Below are 17,417 nucleotides of genomic sequence, written 5' to 3'. Positions count from 1 at the left end.
TGCATGAAAGTCTGTCAGGAAGGAGGACATTACTATGGATGATGGATGTCTGAGTGCAGTGCAGGGATGGTGCATGAGGGGGGGGGGGGCATGTCTGAGTGCAGTGCAGGGATGGTGCATGTGGGGGGGGGGCATGTCTGAGTGCAGTGCAGGGATGGTGCATGGGGGGGGGCATGTCTGAGTGCAGTGCAGGGATGGTGCATGGAGGGGGGGGCCGCATGTCTGAGTGCAGTGCAGGGATGGTGCATGGGGGGGGGGGCATGTCTGAGTGCAGTGCAGGGATGGTGCATGGGGGGGGGGGGCATGTCTGAGTGCAGTGCAGGGATGGTGCATGTGGGGGGGGGGCATGTCTGAGTGCAGTGCAGGGATGGTGCATGGGGGGGGGGGGGCATGTCTGAGTGCAGTGCAGGGATGGTGCATGGGGGAGGGCATGTCTGAGTGCAGTGCAGGGATGGTGCATGAGGGGGGGGGGCATGTCTGAGTGCAGTGCAGGGATGGTGCATGTGGGGGGGGGGCATGTCTGAGTGCAGTGCAGGGATGGTGCATGTGGGGGGGGGGCATGTCTGAGTGCAGTGCAGGGATGGTGCATGTGGGGGGTGTAAAGGCAGAATTCAAGTGGCACTGTGTAGATCTGAATAGGCAAAATATGTGGTTTCAATATAATTTATTTAGTTTGCGCAAACTTAAGAGTAAACAAAGCTTTGCTGATCAGTCATTAACGAAGGAGGTGCCATCCACACAGATCGTTCGTAAGAGTGATGAAGAACAACCCTAAAACCCTGCCTTATATAAACTTAGAACGAATGATTCTTCTGATGGTCAATCCATCAATAAAGCGGTCTCTGTGATTGGTCAGCACTGCTCAGTGACAGTTTTACATGACAAGTGTCCCACGGTTCTAGAGACTTGGCCATCTCCTTGGCCAAAAGGTTAGGTCAGCTCACTCAACTGATAACCATCTCCCCAACCCCCAGACCCAACTAAGACCCTCTGGATCTTAGTTAGGTATCATAAAACAACACCATAAATACCGTAAGACAATCTGAGTGTCCCTTCTGCAGAGTTAACCATACCACAGAGCCTCAGTTTCTTACATTCGACTGTGTATAACAAAGGAACTTGTTTTGCGCTTTGGATAAAAGCGTCTGCTAAATGAATAAATGCATGTCTGAGTACAGTGCAGGGATGGTGCATGTCTGAGTACAGTGCAGGGATGGTGCATGTCTGAGTACAGTGCAGGGATGGTGCATGTCTGAGTACAGTGCAGGGATGGTGCACGTGGGGGGGGGGGGCATGTCTGAGTGTAGTGCAGGGATGGTGCATGTCTGAGTACAGTGCAGGGATGGTGCATGTCTGAGTACAGTGCAGGGATGGTGCATGTCTGAGTACAGTGCAGGGATGGTGCATGTCTGAGTACAGTGCAGGGATGGTGCATGTCTGAGTACAGTGCAGGGATGGTGCATGTCTGAGTACAGTGCAGGGATGGTGCACGTGGGGGGGGGGCATGTCTGAGTGCAGTGCAGGGATGGTGCATGTCTGAGTACAGTGCAGGGATGGTGCATGTCTGAGTACAGTGCAGGGATGGTGCACGTGGGGGGGGGGGGCATGTCTGAGTACAGTGCAGGGATGGTGCATGTCTGAGTACAGGATGAACAGTGATCACAGTTTATGGCATGAAATGAGTCAGTAAGATGGATATTGTTGTTGTTGATGATATTCAGTTTAAATTGTGAGATTACTTTTTCGAGTGGTCAGAAACAAATGTCTGGACATCTCTGTTAACTAGGAAAACATGAAGAGATGTCAAGGTTGTTGAATAAATGACTAGCACAAGCTAGCTGTTCATGATTTAAGCTGTCTTTAATGTGACATATAGGAACACTGTAGGCAGCCTGGGGTCACCATGTAACATTATAATTAAGATGTTATTGTTCCATGGTTATTGATAAATCAATATTTTTGCACTGTGGATTAACTCTTCCTGGTAAATACAGATCAGTCCTTGACTCTGATCACCTAAATAATGTTTGAACTCAGCACTTCTGATCCTTGATCTTCTGGTGTAGGCCTAGGCCTACTTTCAATATAAACTATGTAGCCTATAGGCTATAGCTTTGGATTAGTGTCTGCTAAATGAATACCATGTCAATGTTTGGATTTGGAACAAAAAGTGAACCTATAACTAAATGTAGAGACATGTGTTTGCTCTGAACAACATACCTTGAAGTCTCAGAGAAGGGAATCCGACCACAGAAAGATGATATTATATTACATAGTTTATATTTATGAGGATAAACGTCAAAAGACAGAGATGATGTCGGCCATTTTGTATGAATATTATATGTTGGTCACACATGTAGGAATATGCTATCAGCTTAGCTTATGCTACTGTTATATTATCTTATATCCAAACAATACAATAACAAAAACAAAACAACAAAAAACAACAAAAACAATCCAAACAATAGTTACTCTGTTTTCAAAGAAAGTTGTGTTCCATTTAAAAAAACACAATTGTGATTTAGTTTTATATAGGCCTAACCTTTTTATTTCTAAATGGCGCACAGTTACAGTTGTCTTCCTCTGTGTTAATTGACACTGAATATGCAGCTTGCTGAAAGGAGAGCCTTGTATGGTTTAACTTCCTACAGCCTTATTGGTAATACTTAAGACTTATTGACTTGACACAATGATTGTCCTCCCTGGATGAACATTGCTTACTGAAAACTTAAATTCCCTGAAAAGTACGATTTTAGAAGTGAATACAGATGTAACATCAGAAGTGGTTATACAACGTGGCGATGCCAAAACATGGCTTGAAAGTTTCTGTAAGAAACTTGGAACACACATGGTGATAAAAAGAGAGGGTCTGAAAACCATTGAAAATGAAGATATTCAAAACCTGACAGAACTCAAAGACATGATGGCTAAATGTCTTAATGAGATTGTGATGAAGATGGAACAACAAGAAAAGCAGAATTCAGTAAAAGAGTCTTTACCAGCTTTGAAAAACCAAGCCACTGAGCATTTGTTAGATCATCACAATGGATGTTGGGCCCAGTGCCCATTCTGTAAAGCCATCTGCACAAACACCATCCCAAACCATGAGGGCGAACACAGTGTTAAGTTTCATCGCCCTGAAGCTATATGTGGCAGGTCTTGGAAAGACACAAATAATTTTGCCATTGAATTCTGTACCACATCAATAGACAGTGATGCTTCCTTTGGTTCCACTGCCTACAAGAAATACAGGGATGCTGGTAAACCATACAATGAATGGAAAATCACTAAAGATGATAGCAATCAGAGTTACTGGAAATGGTTCATTTGTACATTTCAGTCAGATTGGGAGAAGAAATTAAATAAAAGATTTGCTGGCAAAGGTGATATTCCTCAAAGCTGGCGACAGATCACCCTAGAATCAGCACTGAGAGAACTCAAGTAACTGTCCCAGCAAATACAGGACAAACAATATTTAATTACTCACTTTGAATTAATCCCTTTATTTTTATAATTATCAAACTGTGTGTAGAAGGCCATGAATGGAAAGCATTTATGGATGTCTACCAGAGAATCATTTTAATATCACAAGTTGCTGCATGAAATGAGTCAGTAAGATGGGCGTTGTTGTAATGATATTCAGTTTAAGTTGTGAGATATCTTTGAACCACCAGTGGTCAGAAATAAATGTCTGGACATCTCTGATAACTAAGACGTTAAAAGATGTCAAGATCCGGTTTCTGAATAAAAGTTAACTGTAAATGTATCTTCCTACAGCCTTATTGGTAATACTTAAAGATCCTGTAAAGTGGAATTAAAAACACATTTCAAGTTCACCACACCACAGAATAATGTGTTATTAACTACACATCCAAATTCGAATGACAAAAAACCCACCAACAAGTATGTTAAATTAGGAAATGAAATCGTAAGAAAATCAGCAGTCTTCTCTGTTCAAGCAAGGGGGGGGACGTGTCGCCTGAAGGAGCTGAAGCTCAGCCCTCTCGCTGGAAGGCGCCGCCTCTCTCAAGTAAGCTACCTACGACACAGATAAAGGACGCTACGTCAAGCCGAACAAAACAGTATAGAATTACAATGTATTTGTTCAATGAGTGAAACATACAGATGCATGAAATATTCCCCTGAGCTGTAACACAGGAGTAAACATTTACAGCAGAGACAGCAGTCATTGAGCTCTCCAACTACTTCTAGCACATTAGCTACTATTTCACCAAAATACCATCATTCTACACCGAGTAGCCTAATATAAAGTTAGCGGTTTGCACTCATAGCAGTGATACAGACATCCCAACCTGCAGAGACTTATTTCCGGGAGGTGGATCCCCCCCCCCCCCCCCCGTATGCTATCCACACGCACCTCAACCAGCACGTACCACCCCCCCCCCCACACATTAAAACCTGATCTGAAAACAGAAGAGAAAATGTTCTTCGGTCTAACTCCACATTTCAGTGCAACAAAGTTTTAGCACTTTGCATATGCTTTCAGGAACTTATTTCACATGTTTATAATGTACTTTAATGAAGCAAAACACGGAATTTACTTTACAGGACCTTTAAGACTTGTTGACACAATGATTGTCCTTCGTGGATACGTAACCAAAGCCTTATCATGAGAATATGTACGATTTATGTGAGAAACTGATGCAACACATGGAATTAAACACATCGTTTGCAAATCATTGTTTTCCCGTGCGGTTCCTCAAAAGCACCAAGGTTACCAGTTTTCTGGACTATCAGCTTGTTTGTGATGTAACAATGGAAAGATTGTCTTTGTACACTAACTTGCAGGAAGTCACAGTCCTACATAATGTTAATGTAACCTTGACAACAACAATAACGGGCAAACTGCAGCACAGTTCATACATTTATTAGTTTCACTTTAGGAATATTCAGACGAAGGGCAATGAAACCACTTAAAACCGAACATAGTTCTGGGTATTTAAGACAAACCAGTTTAATATGAATCAGACAAACATGGCAGTTTAATCTGTCTCTCCCAGACAGAACGCTGTGATGTGAAACAAAGTGAAAAGGATCGATGTTCTCTGAGAGACCAGTCTGACCTCTCCCATCATGACCTCACCGACCCACAAACACATTCTAACATATAAAAACAACATCAAATAAGACTCACTGTAAACACTGGTGCTTACGTGCATGTGTGGTTTGAAAGCCTTAAAACAAAAACACACAAGAAATAAGGTGATATATGTTACTGTACACGGCTCTTTAACTGTCCTTGAAATGAACACATTACGTATCATTATGTCTTCTTCTTGGGTCCAGGGCATCCTAGTCAGTTCATGGTACACACTGTGTATGAACACGTGTCAGACCTAGACAGCTCTCTGCCCTCTTCAGCCAGTCTGGAGAACAGCAGGACTGTGTAGCAACAGCGCCCCCGTGTGTCTCTAACAGGGTAATTACATCTCATGTCCTCCCTGATGCTGAGTCACCCACAGTCATAAGAGTTGTAGCTGAAACTGGGCACTTGGTGACCACAACACCATCACTCCTGGAGTGTGTCACCCACGTGAGAGAAGCACCTGTCCCTGTCTCCCTCTGTCTGTCTCTCCCTCTGTCTGTCTCTCTGTCCCTGTCTGAATCCCCCCCCGCCCCCTTCCTCCACGCTCCAACCTGCACCATTTAACTTGGTCCAGGTATTCCCATTGACAGAATGACAGAAGCAACTCTTTCTCTTTCCCTCTCCCTCCTCTCTATCTTATCTAACCCACCTACCTCCCTTTTCCATCTTCTCTATCCCTCCTCCCTCACTCTTCCTCTCTCCCTCCCTTCCTCCTCTCCATTTCCTCTTTCCCTCCCTCCCTCTCTCTCTCCTGCCCCCTCAGTCTGGTCTAACTGGGTCCAGGCCCCCCTCTCAGTCTAGTCTAACTGGGTCCAGGCCCCCTTCTCAGTCTGGTCTAACTGGGTCCAGGCCCCCTTCTCAGTCTGGTCTAACTGGGTCCAGGCCCCCTTCTCAGTCTGGTCTAACTGGGTCCAGGCCCCCCTCTCAGTCTGGTCTAACTGGGTCCAGGCCCCCCTCTCAGTCTGGTCTAACTGGGTCCAGGCCCCCTTCTCAGTCTGGTCTAACTGGGTCCAGGCCCCCCTCTCAGTCTGGTCTAACTGGGTCCAGGCCCCCTTCTCAGTCTGGTCTAACTGGGTCCAGGCCCCCTTCTCAGTCTGGTCTAACTGGGTCCAGGCTCCCCTCTCAGTCTGGTCTAACTGGGTCCAGGCCCCCTTCTCAGTCTGGTCTAACTGGGTCCAGGCCCCCCTCTCAGTCTGGTCTAACTGGGTCCAGGCCCCCTTCTCAGTCTGGTCTAACTGGGTCCAGGCCCCCTTCTCAGTCTGGTCTAACTGGGTCCAGGCTCCCCTCTCAGTCTGGTCTAACTGGGTCCAGGCCCCCTCTCTCTCTCCTCCCCCTCTCAGTCTGGTCTAACTGGGTCCAGGCTTCCCGTTGGCCTGGCTGCTGCCATGGCGGCCCAGCCAGGAGAGCAGGTTCCGGGGCCTCGGGGGGTGTGCGGGGGTCTGTGCCAGGCGCACCATGCGAGGGGAGCGCCACACCTTGATGGTGGAGTCATCGCTGGCAGACAGCAGCAGCTCCTGGTCGGCCGGGCTGAAGGCCACAGAGTTCACCACGTCATCGTGCTGCAGGCGCGCCAGGCAGATGTTGTAGTGGCGGTCCCAGATGTAGCCATGTTTGTCCTCCGCGCCACTGGGGGGCGACGGAGAGGTAAATGGAAGGGTTTTCAACTGGGTTTTTGGGGTACTAAACTGTGATTTAGGCTTGATGTGCCGATATGAATACAAAATGATAATAATATACACCCAGTACATCTTTCTAAACAAACACGAAAGTGAAGCGTGGGCGCTGCTCTACCTGGCCACGAAGTCTCTGCTGACGTCCAGGAAGATGAAGAAGCACTCGTCGTTGGGCGTGAAGGCCCGGTGCGCCCGCAGGCTCCGCCTCTCCTCACGCAGGCTCTTCAGGTCGATGACGTGCAGGTCGATCTCCTCGGCGATGGGGGGCGGGGCCATGGGGTCGGAGATCACACAGCCTGCTGGCCACGCCCGGCTGTTCACGTACAGGTACCTGGGCAACGGGAGGCGGGCGCTTAGCAACCCTCTATCACGTGTGATCATAAACGGTCTCTGGCACATACTAATAGAGCCCGACCGATAAAGGATTTTGAAGGCCGATACCGATACAAATATTTGGTGTTTTATTAATCCGATATTCCAATATATATCGGCTGATATATATGTATATCTTTTTTTTTTTAACTCAGATAAAAAAATCCAGACACACATGACAAAACAAACTGATTTCCCCAACATTAGTTACATTTAGTCATTTAGCAGACGCTCTTATCCAGAGCGACTTAGAGTAAGTACAGGGACATTCCCCCGAGTCAAGTAGGCTGAAGTGCCTTGCCCAAGGACATAACTTATTTTGCACGGCCGGGTATTGAACCGGCAACCTTCTGATTAATAGCCCAACTCCCTAACCGCTCAGCCATCTGTTATTATTTATGAGGCCTCACAAATATAATATGACAATTAGTGGTGGGCCATTATCGGCGTTAACGAGCTGCGACTTTTATCGGGTGATAAAAAAAAGTTGAGTTGGGAGCTGGGTCTATACTACGCAAGCTATGATGACTTTCACCTTGATATTTTAGCGCGGATGTATACCTAGCCAAATTGCACTGTAGGGGGCAAGAACGAGTCTTCAAACTTGTGTGTATGCCTTGTGTATGAAATAATCACATTAAACGGGGCGTGCTAACATGGATGCAGCTATGAAGCCGCCGGGTTTGCTTCAGGGAAAATGTATTATTGAGAAGCTTCCCAATGGAAACCTCGACAAGACTAAGGTTGGTTGCACCTTGTGCTATACAGAATTAGTTTACTGTAGGAGTTCTTCCAGTCTCAAATACCACCTAAACGCAAAGCATCCCTTAGCTAATGCGGAAGATGCCGGGTCAAGCACTGATGTAGCGCAGGGGAAGAGTCGTCGTCAAACTACTGTTTGAGTGCAACCGAGGCAAGCCCGTCAGCACAGCTCTATCAGCCAAGCTAACTAATCTCCTCTCTCACCTGGCATGGGAAACACGTTCTCAAAGACTTACTTTTAGTCATTATTTGGGTAGCACGCATTTTCTGAATGCCTTCGGCGGAATTTAAATGAGCCATTTTAATGCCAAGATTACAGTGAGATTAATCTAGATTTTAACAATTAATCTATGCCCACCACTTATGATAATGCAGTTTAAAAATAAACTTGTTTGTTTTATTTTCACAACAGAACAGATAAACACAATAACAAAAAAACTATAAGCCATTATAAATGCCCATACCGATGGTTTGGAAAGTGCCTAATATCGGATCTGGCTCTACTTACTAATCTAGTCACCTACAACCACATATGTCCAGGTGTACTGTACCTGTCCAGGGTTACTGTACCTGTCCAGGTCTACTGTACCTGTCCAGGTGTACTGTACCTGTCCAGGTCTACTGTACCTGTCTAGGGTTACTGTACCTGTCCAGGTGTACTGTACCTGTCCAGGGTTACTGTACCTGTCCAGGGTTACTGTACCTGTCCAGGTCTACTGTACCTGTCCAGGTCTACTGTACCTGTCTAGGGTTACTGTACCTGTCCAGAGTTACTGTACCTGTCCAGGTCTACTGTACCTGTCCAGGGTTACTGTACCTGTCCAGGTCTACTGTACCTGTCCAGGTCTACTGTACCTGTCCAGGTCAACTGTACCTGTCCAGGTCTACTGTACCTGTCCAGGTCTACTGTACCTGTCCAGAGTTACTGTACCTGTGGTCTGGAGACAGGCCCATGCCGATGATGTGTCCGTGGATGTCGATCACGTGGTCCAGAGAGTCGAAGAACTCGTCCGAGTTGCGTTCCTCCCCCAGAACAGGACCACTCGTGCTCATCTGGTCTGGCAGGATCCGCTTGATGCCTGCAGAACCACGCAGAACCACGCAGAACCACACAGAACCAGCTATGAGTCTCTCTTGCAGAACCCAGTAGGATGCCCTAGCCTTCTGGTGTGTGTGTGTGCGAGGCTGGTCTACTTATCTGGTGAGGGGAGTAGGTGAGGCTGGTCTACCTATCTGGTGAGGAGAGTAGGTGAGGCTGGTCTACCTATCTGGTGAGGGGAGTAGGTGAGGCTGGTCTACCTATCTGGTGAGGGGAGTAGGTGAGGCTGGTCTACCTATCTGGTGAGGAGAGTAGGTGAGGCTGGTCTACCTATCTGGTGAGGGGAGTAGGTGAGGCTGGTCTACCTATCTGGTGAGGAGAGTAGGTGAGGCTGGTCTACCTATCTGGTGAGGAGAGGAGGTGAGGCTGGTCTACCTATCTGGTGAGGAGAGGAGGTGAGGCTGGTCTACCTATCTGGTGAGGAGAGGAGGTGAGGTGGTCTACCTATCTGGTGAGGAGAGTAGGTGAGGCTGGTCTACCTATCTGGGGAGGAGAGTAGGTGAGGCTGGTCTACCTATCTGGTGAGGAGAGGAGGTGAGGCTGGTCTACCTATCTGGTGAGGAGAGTAGGTGAGGCTGGTCTACCTTTCTGGTGAGGGGAGTAGGTGAGGCTGGTCTACCTATCTGGTGAGGAGAGTAGGTGAGGCTGGTCTACCTATCTGGTGAGGAGAGTAGGTGAGGCTGCCGGTGGTGAACAGCAGGTAGGTCTTGTCCTCTCCCTCCCCAGGGGCAGAGGGGGTGATGAGGGAGGGGTCCACGGGCTTGGTGCGAGCACGACTCATCATCCGGACCACCTTGGCCTCCAGCTCCAACTCCCTGGCAGCCACGCCCTGATAGGGGGGGAGAAAGGTAAGGAAGAAAGAGATACATTTAGGAATTGGTTGTGCAGTTGTACATACAGTTCTCATGGACTGTCTTTGTTAATATTCACTAGAGAAAAAACACACTCTTTTCCACATTCACATTAATGTATTTGAGTTATCTTTTACTGTTCATGACAATGTCCATATAAAAATTAATATTTCCCCCCCCCCCGCCTACCTGGATGACATGCTCCAGCCCTGGGGCCGATGGGTACGCCTGTCGCCCCTTCACCTCCCTGGGACGCCCCCCCCCCTCCTCCTCCTCCTCCTCCTCACTGTCGGGGGTGCCCAGGTCAAACAGCAGGGGGGCGGAGCGGGCCTGGGACTGGGCATCGTAGTCCAGGAGGAGATCCGGGGTGTCATGGCGACGGCAGTGAGCCACCATGACGGTTCTGATGGTGCTGGCGTTGACGTTCTGGATCTTAAACAGACGCTTCACCACGTTCACGTTCTCCGACTCGATATCCTGAAGGAGAAAAGGAGCAGCTCTGAATCAGGAGAGGAGACGGGCACAGCTCAGTGGTAGAGCAGACTCTGTGGAACTAGAGAATACAGGTCTGTGTGTGTGTGTGTATCTGTGTGTGTCTGTGCATCTGTGTCTGTGTGTGTGTGTGTGTGCCGGACCTGGAAGGCCTTGTTGAGCCAGAGCACCGAGCAGGAGGTCATGTTTCCTATCCAGTGCAGGTTCCCTGAGATCAGGTGGGTCTCGTTGAGCCAGCAGCCAAACACGTCGTACGGCTTGTTCCTCACGCGAGACAGAAGCGTGTAGTTGTCTGGAACACAAACACACACAAATGTGTATACACACACACTGATGTCAACACACACAAATGTACACACACACACACAGACAGTATATGTACCACCCAGAGCATTATGCTGGTTACTGCTAGCATGTTCACAGTCAGGACCCAGAGCATTATGCTGGCTACTGCTAGCATGTTAACAGTCAGGACCCAGAGCATTATGCTGGCTACTGCTAGCATGTTAACAGTCAGGACCCAGAGCATTATGCTGGCTACTGCTAGCATGTTCACAGTCAGGACCCAGAGCATTATGCTGGCTACTGCTAGCATGTTAACAGTCAGGACCCAGAGCATTATGCTGGCTACTGCTAGCATGTTCACAGTCAGGACCCAGAGCATTATGCTGGCTACTGCTAGCATGTTCACAGTCATGACCCAGAACATTATGCTGGCTGCTGCTAGCATGTTCACTGTCAGGACCCAGAGCATTATGCTGGCTACTGCTAGCATGTTCACAGTCATGACCCAGGGCATTATGCTGGCTACTGCTAGCATGTTCACAGTCATGACCCAGGGCATTATGCTGGCTACTGCTAGCATGTTCACAGTCAGGACCCAGAGCATTATGCTGGCTGCTGCTAGCATGTTAACAGTCAGGACCCAGAGCATTAGATCATCTCTGCATCAGGTTTCTCACAACATTTCAGTTTACTGTCTGCAATGAAATCAAGTTTCTGTGATCTCTGAGGTGATGTTATGTCTGAAACACATGTCCAATGTTCCTGAACAAAGTTTTTAGCCTAACTTGTAATTTAATTTGTGCACAGCCATGGGAGGAACTTCTCTGACAGAAATGAGAAGGACAGAGAGACTGTTTGTGTGCTGTTACATGCGTGAGTGTTTATCTGTGTGTGTGTGTGTGTATAGATGTGTGTGTGTGTCCTACCCAGGCTGAGAACGGCGATCTCCCCTGAGGAGGAGTGGTGCGGGCCCAGGTAGACCCCCGACACTAGCAGCAGGGTGTCGTCAGCGTTGAACTGGGAGAACTGGGTGTAGCCCCAGTTAAACTGGCGCATGCTGCAGCTGTGGACCAGCGTGATGTTCCCATCAGGACGCTCCGTATCCCACAGCTAAAACACACAGCGTTCCACCTCTCAGGTTAAGCTGCCATTAGCAACAAGTAACAAGTACAGGTGGATTGTAGTACTGTTTACGTGTATGTATAGAGAGAGACTATAGGTAATTACACTTAGTTTTTTTACAGTATATATCCCAGCTGTGCTATGTGGGGTATATCATATTTACTGTATATAGAGTATAATGTATGTCTCCTGTCTAGGCTGTGTGGGTATATAACACTGTATATAGGGAGCAGGGAGGCTGGGTGGGTATATAACACTGTATATAGAGAGCAGGGAGGCTGTGTGGGTATATAACACTGTATATATAGAGAGCAGGGAGGCTGGGTGGGTATATAACACTGTGTATAGAGAGCAGGGAGGCTGTGTGGGTATATAACACTGTTTATAGAGAGCAGGGAGGCTGGGCGGACCTTGACGGTGCAGTCCTTGGAGCAGGAGGAGAAGCGGTGTCCTCTGTGAGAGAAGGCCAGGTGCAGCACCTGGTCATGGTGTTCCCTCAGGGTCTGCACCTCCTCACAGGGGATGCAGTCAAACAGACGCTTGAACTCCCGGTACCACGACACGGACGCTGTTCACACACACACACGCGCACACACACACAGTGTAACACAGAGACACGGTGAATGACCAGACACAGTAAAGGGACATAACAATGTATTTTAGGTGTGTGTGGATTCTAGCTGGATTCAAGGTGTCTGGGTTCTAGGTGTCTGGGTTCTATGTGCCTCTGTATCTGGGTTCTAGGTGTCTGGGTTCTGTGTCTGGGTACTATGTGTCTGGGTTCTAGGTACCTGGGTGTCTGGGTACTAGGTGTCTGGGTGTTTGGGTAATAGGCGTCTGGGTTCTATGTGTGGGTTGTAGGTACCTGGGTGTCTGGGTACAGAGCGAGGGATGCGGTAGTAGCTGTAGAAGAGTTCCCTCCAGAGGAACTCGTCTCTGGACACGTTCAGCCACTGTCTGCAGGCCAGGCCGGCGCTCAGCACAGCGCTGTGGGGGAGATGCAGGAAGATCTCCAGCACCAGGCTGTCAGGCAGGGCTGGCTCATCCAGCACCAGGCTGTCAGGCAGGGCTGGCTCGTTCTCCATCCTGGCATCCTGCAGGTACCCAGAGAGGACAGGGTCAGGGACACACCTGGAAGCTGACACCTGGTTATTGATTTCCTTCTGCACTTTCTTAACATACATTGGACAAAAGCGCCAGCGAAATCATTAATAAGGTCAAATGTTTTAGTATTTTCATCCAGGGTTCAATCAACCACCTACGAATTCCATTCGTCTCGTCTGAATACTGGTAGGCGTAGTTTAGAACAGTAGCTACGCCATGTGGTAAAAACGGAGCCAAATATATCGAAAGGTCTGTATATGACACCACATTTGAGGAATTTGTATGGCAACAAATTATCTCCGTTTCCGGGTCTGTGTGGTCCCGCTCGACACCTCTGGGTCCGGCTATATTAAGCACGACAGCTGAGGGGGCTGGACTAGTGCATGCCAGGCTATCACCACTACACGCTGCTTAATATAAGTCATGCTTTAGCCTTTCTAATGCTAAATTATTTTGTAAATAACTGTAGATCATGTATGTACGGTGGTGTCTCGTGGAGACTGGTAGTTATTAATGGTAGTGGGCACTGCAGGTAAAGGAGCGAGATAAATACCAGTACTAGCATTTTGGTCTCTGTATGTAGCTCCAGCTACCTAATCTTCAACAGACTTATTTGAAAGCAACACAGACACATTTATCACAATCTCTTATCCCTGTTTAATAACATTTTGAATTGCTGATGAAATAACTATAAGTAAGTACAGTGAACTATGTTTTAGAAACAAGTTTGAAAGGCAAAACTTTGGCAAACCTCATTGCTAGTGCTCGAGCTATTTTAGGTGTCAATAGAAGCATCTGGCTAATCTAGTTGTCAATCGTTCGCAGTAATTCGACGTTACTCCCTTTATGCGATTTGCAACGCAAATTATTTGACTATTGAATGTCTTACTTTATTTAGGCTTTTTACACGCCACTTGTTGCTGCAAATCTAAATCATGACTCACCTGTCAGACGACAATATTTCAGAAACCAAATCTACCAGTTGCAGTTCGCTAGCTACTAGCACTGTTAGCACGAAGATGAAAACAACCAATCGCCTACCGGTGTCTCGGTATGACGTCACTCCAGACGCCAATAGTCGATTACAGGAGACTCGTTCAATCCATAATGTGACGTAAAAAAACCTTGAGGAGTTTGTGTTTGCTTAAATGTGAAGATAATTAATCAATCATTGAAACAATGGTGCCGTTTTCATATCAATAAAGTCAAATATATCGCAATATTTCTACTCTTCTGAAGCCGGCGAGACACCAAATATATCGGAGGAAGTGGTGTTATGTTACCTGATCTTCGTGGTAAGACAAGAAGACAATTTAATAATTCATTAGTTGGTGCTGAGGACTTTTTGTTGTTTTCGGCTCTCTTTGGCAGTTGAGACACCTTAAGAAGTAGCCTATTGCCTTCTTCAACTGAATAGAATACAATCTATTCACTCGAGGACCTCAGACATGCTTTGACTCATATTCAGTGGTAAGTGGTTTTTCTAACATTAAACTGAAAACATTTGCATTTAGTCATTTAGCAGACGCTCTTATCCTGAGCGAATTATAGTAGGCTAAGGCTACAGGGACATTCCCCCCTGTAGTGCTTTGCCTAAAGACACAACATCATTTGGCACGGCCGTATGGAAGCAAATCGTGACCAAAATTCAAATGAAAATGCATTTCCAGAAATGCATTTTAATTTTAAGAATGTGGCTGCATTTTTTGACTCATAAATGAAATTAGTAGTCAATCATCCTATTTGCATTTTAATTTTCTTCCTTAAGACTGCTCATTCTTTCACTTAATTAAAATGAAAACGAAAAAGACATTTGAAATTTAATTTTCAAAATATGCCCCAGCAAATAGATACCAAAATTCAATTTGAAATGTAAAATTTGAAAATGAAAATGCATTTCCAGGAATGCATTTTCATTTTCAGAACGTGGCTGCAAAATCGTGACCACAATTCAAATGAAAATGCATTTCCAGAAATCCATTAATCATGTGTGATTTTTGATTAGTTAGATATAACAGTATGATCTCACGTTTCTGTTGAGCCTTCATCTTTGAAGGTAAAAGGATTATCCATGGAAAGGTCACTCTGCATTGATACAATACTGGTGGTTGGTGATCCAGATCTCGCAAGTGTAACCCTGCACATTTGAGTATTGGTTATAAAATAAACATAGGAATAGTTTATTAAAGTTGATGTCAAAATAAATATATTTCCATAATAAAAATATATTGACTTACTCTTTTTCTTCAGTTTTGTCATCTTCTCTGAAATGTATGGGTCTAGTCATAGATCGTTCACTCTTCAATGACAGATAACTGGGGCTCGGTGACACTGGTCTCTCTTCATCCACCCTACAACAATGCATTTATTTATTTATGTTTCACATACACCAATAACAAGATATAATACAAAAGTAAAGATTTTTAATATCTTGGTAAATTAGTAAAACTGTCAGTTGATTTAATCTATACATGAACCCGTAAGGTGTGACTTCATGAACCACAACAATAACAGTCCAGTTTACACAACAGTCCAGATTATTCACCTTTGCTCTGTGCCAGTGACATCCTTCATCAGATTGGGAAAGTCGTCCATTTGGTCTATTTTTCCTGTCTGGTCGCTGGCCGGGTAACTTACTGATGACGGCTCCTCCACAGACATTCTGTTAAATATAAAGACAAACTCACAAGGACTGTTCTTCACTTGGCTTCATAACAACATTAACATGACGACCGCACAATAAAATGTATGTAGGCTATATGGTATTTATGTTTTACATGCTGAGGCCCTTTGAGCGTCACCTTCTTAAATGCTCCTATAAATCCACCGTTCAACAACCAACACCAGACTATTTTAACAACTCGATAAATTCGACAAGGCCTACTTAAAACCGTAGCATATACGGGAATCACTGTGGCGAATATACTTGGTTTCAATTAGCTTTACTCCAACTTGAAATACCTGTTAACGACTCAGATAGAAAAACAGCTCCTATTGCAACCTAACAAACTTTACTTTTACCTAGGCTTATGTTCCCAGGTAGGCTATATAATGCTGGGACACTAAACATGAATAAATAATCACCATTTAAACTGCTTAGCGGAAGAGGCGACAGTGATTAATAATATGAAATATTTGTTCACGTACTAACTGTGATAATTATGGAGTGAATAGCAGAGACGTGTTATCCAGGTAAGTAGTCTATGATATTCTCAGGAATGGAGGAAGTTTCTGTAGGAATAACAGGCGATGACGTCACGGATCACAGCTTGTGTGTAAACAGAATGTTAGAACCCCTCTCCCCATGGTGCCCCCATGGTTGGAAAACTTTGCTTAAATGCCCAAAGTCACCAAAACGATGACAGCAGTGCTGTATACTCCTACAGGTGAGAACACAGTGTCCAATTATGTGCTCTTCTGCGTTTAGGAATGGGGATTGAGACAGATTCAAGGAGTCGGAGAACAGGTTTAGCAAGGCGGTGAGAGAGGCTAAACGACTGTACTGTAGAGAATAAGACACCAGTTCTCTGCTAATGACTCTGCTTCTGTCTGGAGAGGGCTTAGGTAGATTACCAACTACAAGCCCCCCTCTCCATCAATGACTCTCGCCTGGCCAATGACCTGAACGAGTTCTACTGTAGACTTCCAGTCTGAAAGGAAGCAGTGTGTTAAGCTGGGAACACACATCTTTGACTCCCGGTCCATCAGCACCGGATCTCCCCAGGGCTGCGTCCTTTCCCCTCTGCTCTTCTCCCTGTACACCAACAGCTGCACCTCCAGTCATCCATCTGTCTCCTGAAGTTTTCGGACGACATCACCCTCATTGGGCTCATCTCTGACGGGGACGAGTCTGATTACAGCTGGAAAGCTGACAACCTGGTGACATGGTGTAGCCAGAACAACTTAGAGCTCAATGCTCTCAAGACAGTGGAGATGGTTGTGGACTTCAGCAAGAATACAGCCCCACTCAATCACTCAACCCTGTGGGTTCCATCCACTTACTGGGCACTATCCTCTCCCAGGACCTCAATTGGGAACTGAACATCAGCTCCCTCACCAAGAAAGCACAACAGAGGATGTACTGAATAAATTCAACCTGCCAAAGACAATGATGGTGCACTTCTACTCAGCCATCATTGAGTCCATCCTCACCTCCTCCATCACCATCACGCTGCTGCCAAGGACAAGAGCAGACTGTACTGCTGAGAAGGTGATCAGCTGCACAATCTGCCTACCCTGGAGGACCTGCACACCTCGAGGTCCCTGAGGCGAGCGAGGAAGATCGTGGCCGACTCCTCCCACCCTGGACACTCCCTGTTCCAGCTACACCCCTCCGGCAGAAGGCTGCGGTCCATCAAGACCAAAACCTCACACCATAAGAACAGTTTCCTCCCTTCCCTGCCTCTTATTCAAGGCCAAGGACTCACACTCACATAACACTTGTATCTATTATTATAAGTCCCCACCACATACTTTGCACATTTTCCACAATGCTATTTTGCTGCCCTATTTTATTCAATATCTTTTGTAACTTTTTATATTAATATCTA

At 46.3% G+C, this 17,417-nt stretch overlaps 1 protein-coding gene across 1 annotated transcript; it reads right to left on the bottom strand.

Moving 5' to 3' along the window:
* Positions 1-4,519: 4,519 nt before the first annotated feature.
* fbxw5 (F-box and WD repeat domain containing 5) lies at positions 4,520-16,736 on the bottom strand. The gene is made up of 13 exons (XM_047051005.1): positions 16,019-16,736; positions 15,413-15,529; positions 15,105-15,218; positions 14,897-15,004; positions 12,629-12,857; positions 12,174-12,331; positions 11,568-11,751; positions 10,500-10,648; positions 10,054-10,341; positions 9,668-9,842; positions 8,846-8,993; positions 6,899-7,111; positions 4,520-6,733 (listed from the first exon to the last, which is right to left on the bottom strand). The coding sequence occupies exons 5-13, from the start codon at positions 12,846-12,848 to the stop codon at positions 6,454-6,456; spliced, it is 1,815 nt and encodes a 604-aa protein (XP_046906961.1). The 5' UTR covers positions 12,849-12,857; positions 14,897-15,004; positions 15,105-15,218; positions 15,413-15,529; positions 16,019-16,736; the 3' UTR covers positions 4,520-6,453.
* Positions 16,737-17,417: the final 681 nt, after the last annotated feature.

The sequence above is a fragment of the Hypomesus transpacificus genome, unplaced genomic scaffold, assembly GCF_021917145.1.
Source record: "Hypomesus transpacificus isolate Combined female unplaced genomic scaffold, fHypTra1 scaffold_133, whole genome shotgun sequence".
In the NCBI taxonomy this organism is placed as follows: domain Eukaryota; kingdom Metazoa; phylum Chordata; class Actinopteri; order Osmeriformes; family Osmeridae; genus Hypomesus; species Hypomesus transpacificus.
Note: the sequence above shows the minus strand (reverse complement) of the source record. Positions and strands in the feature narration are given on the sequence as shown.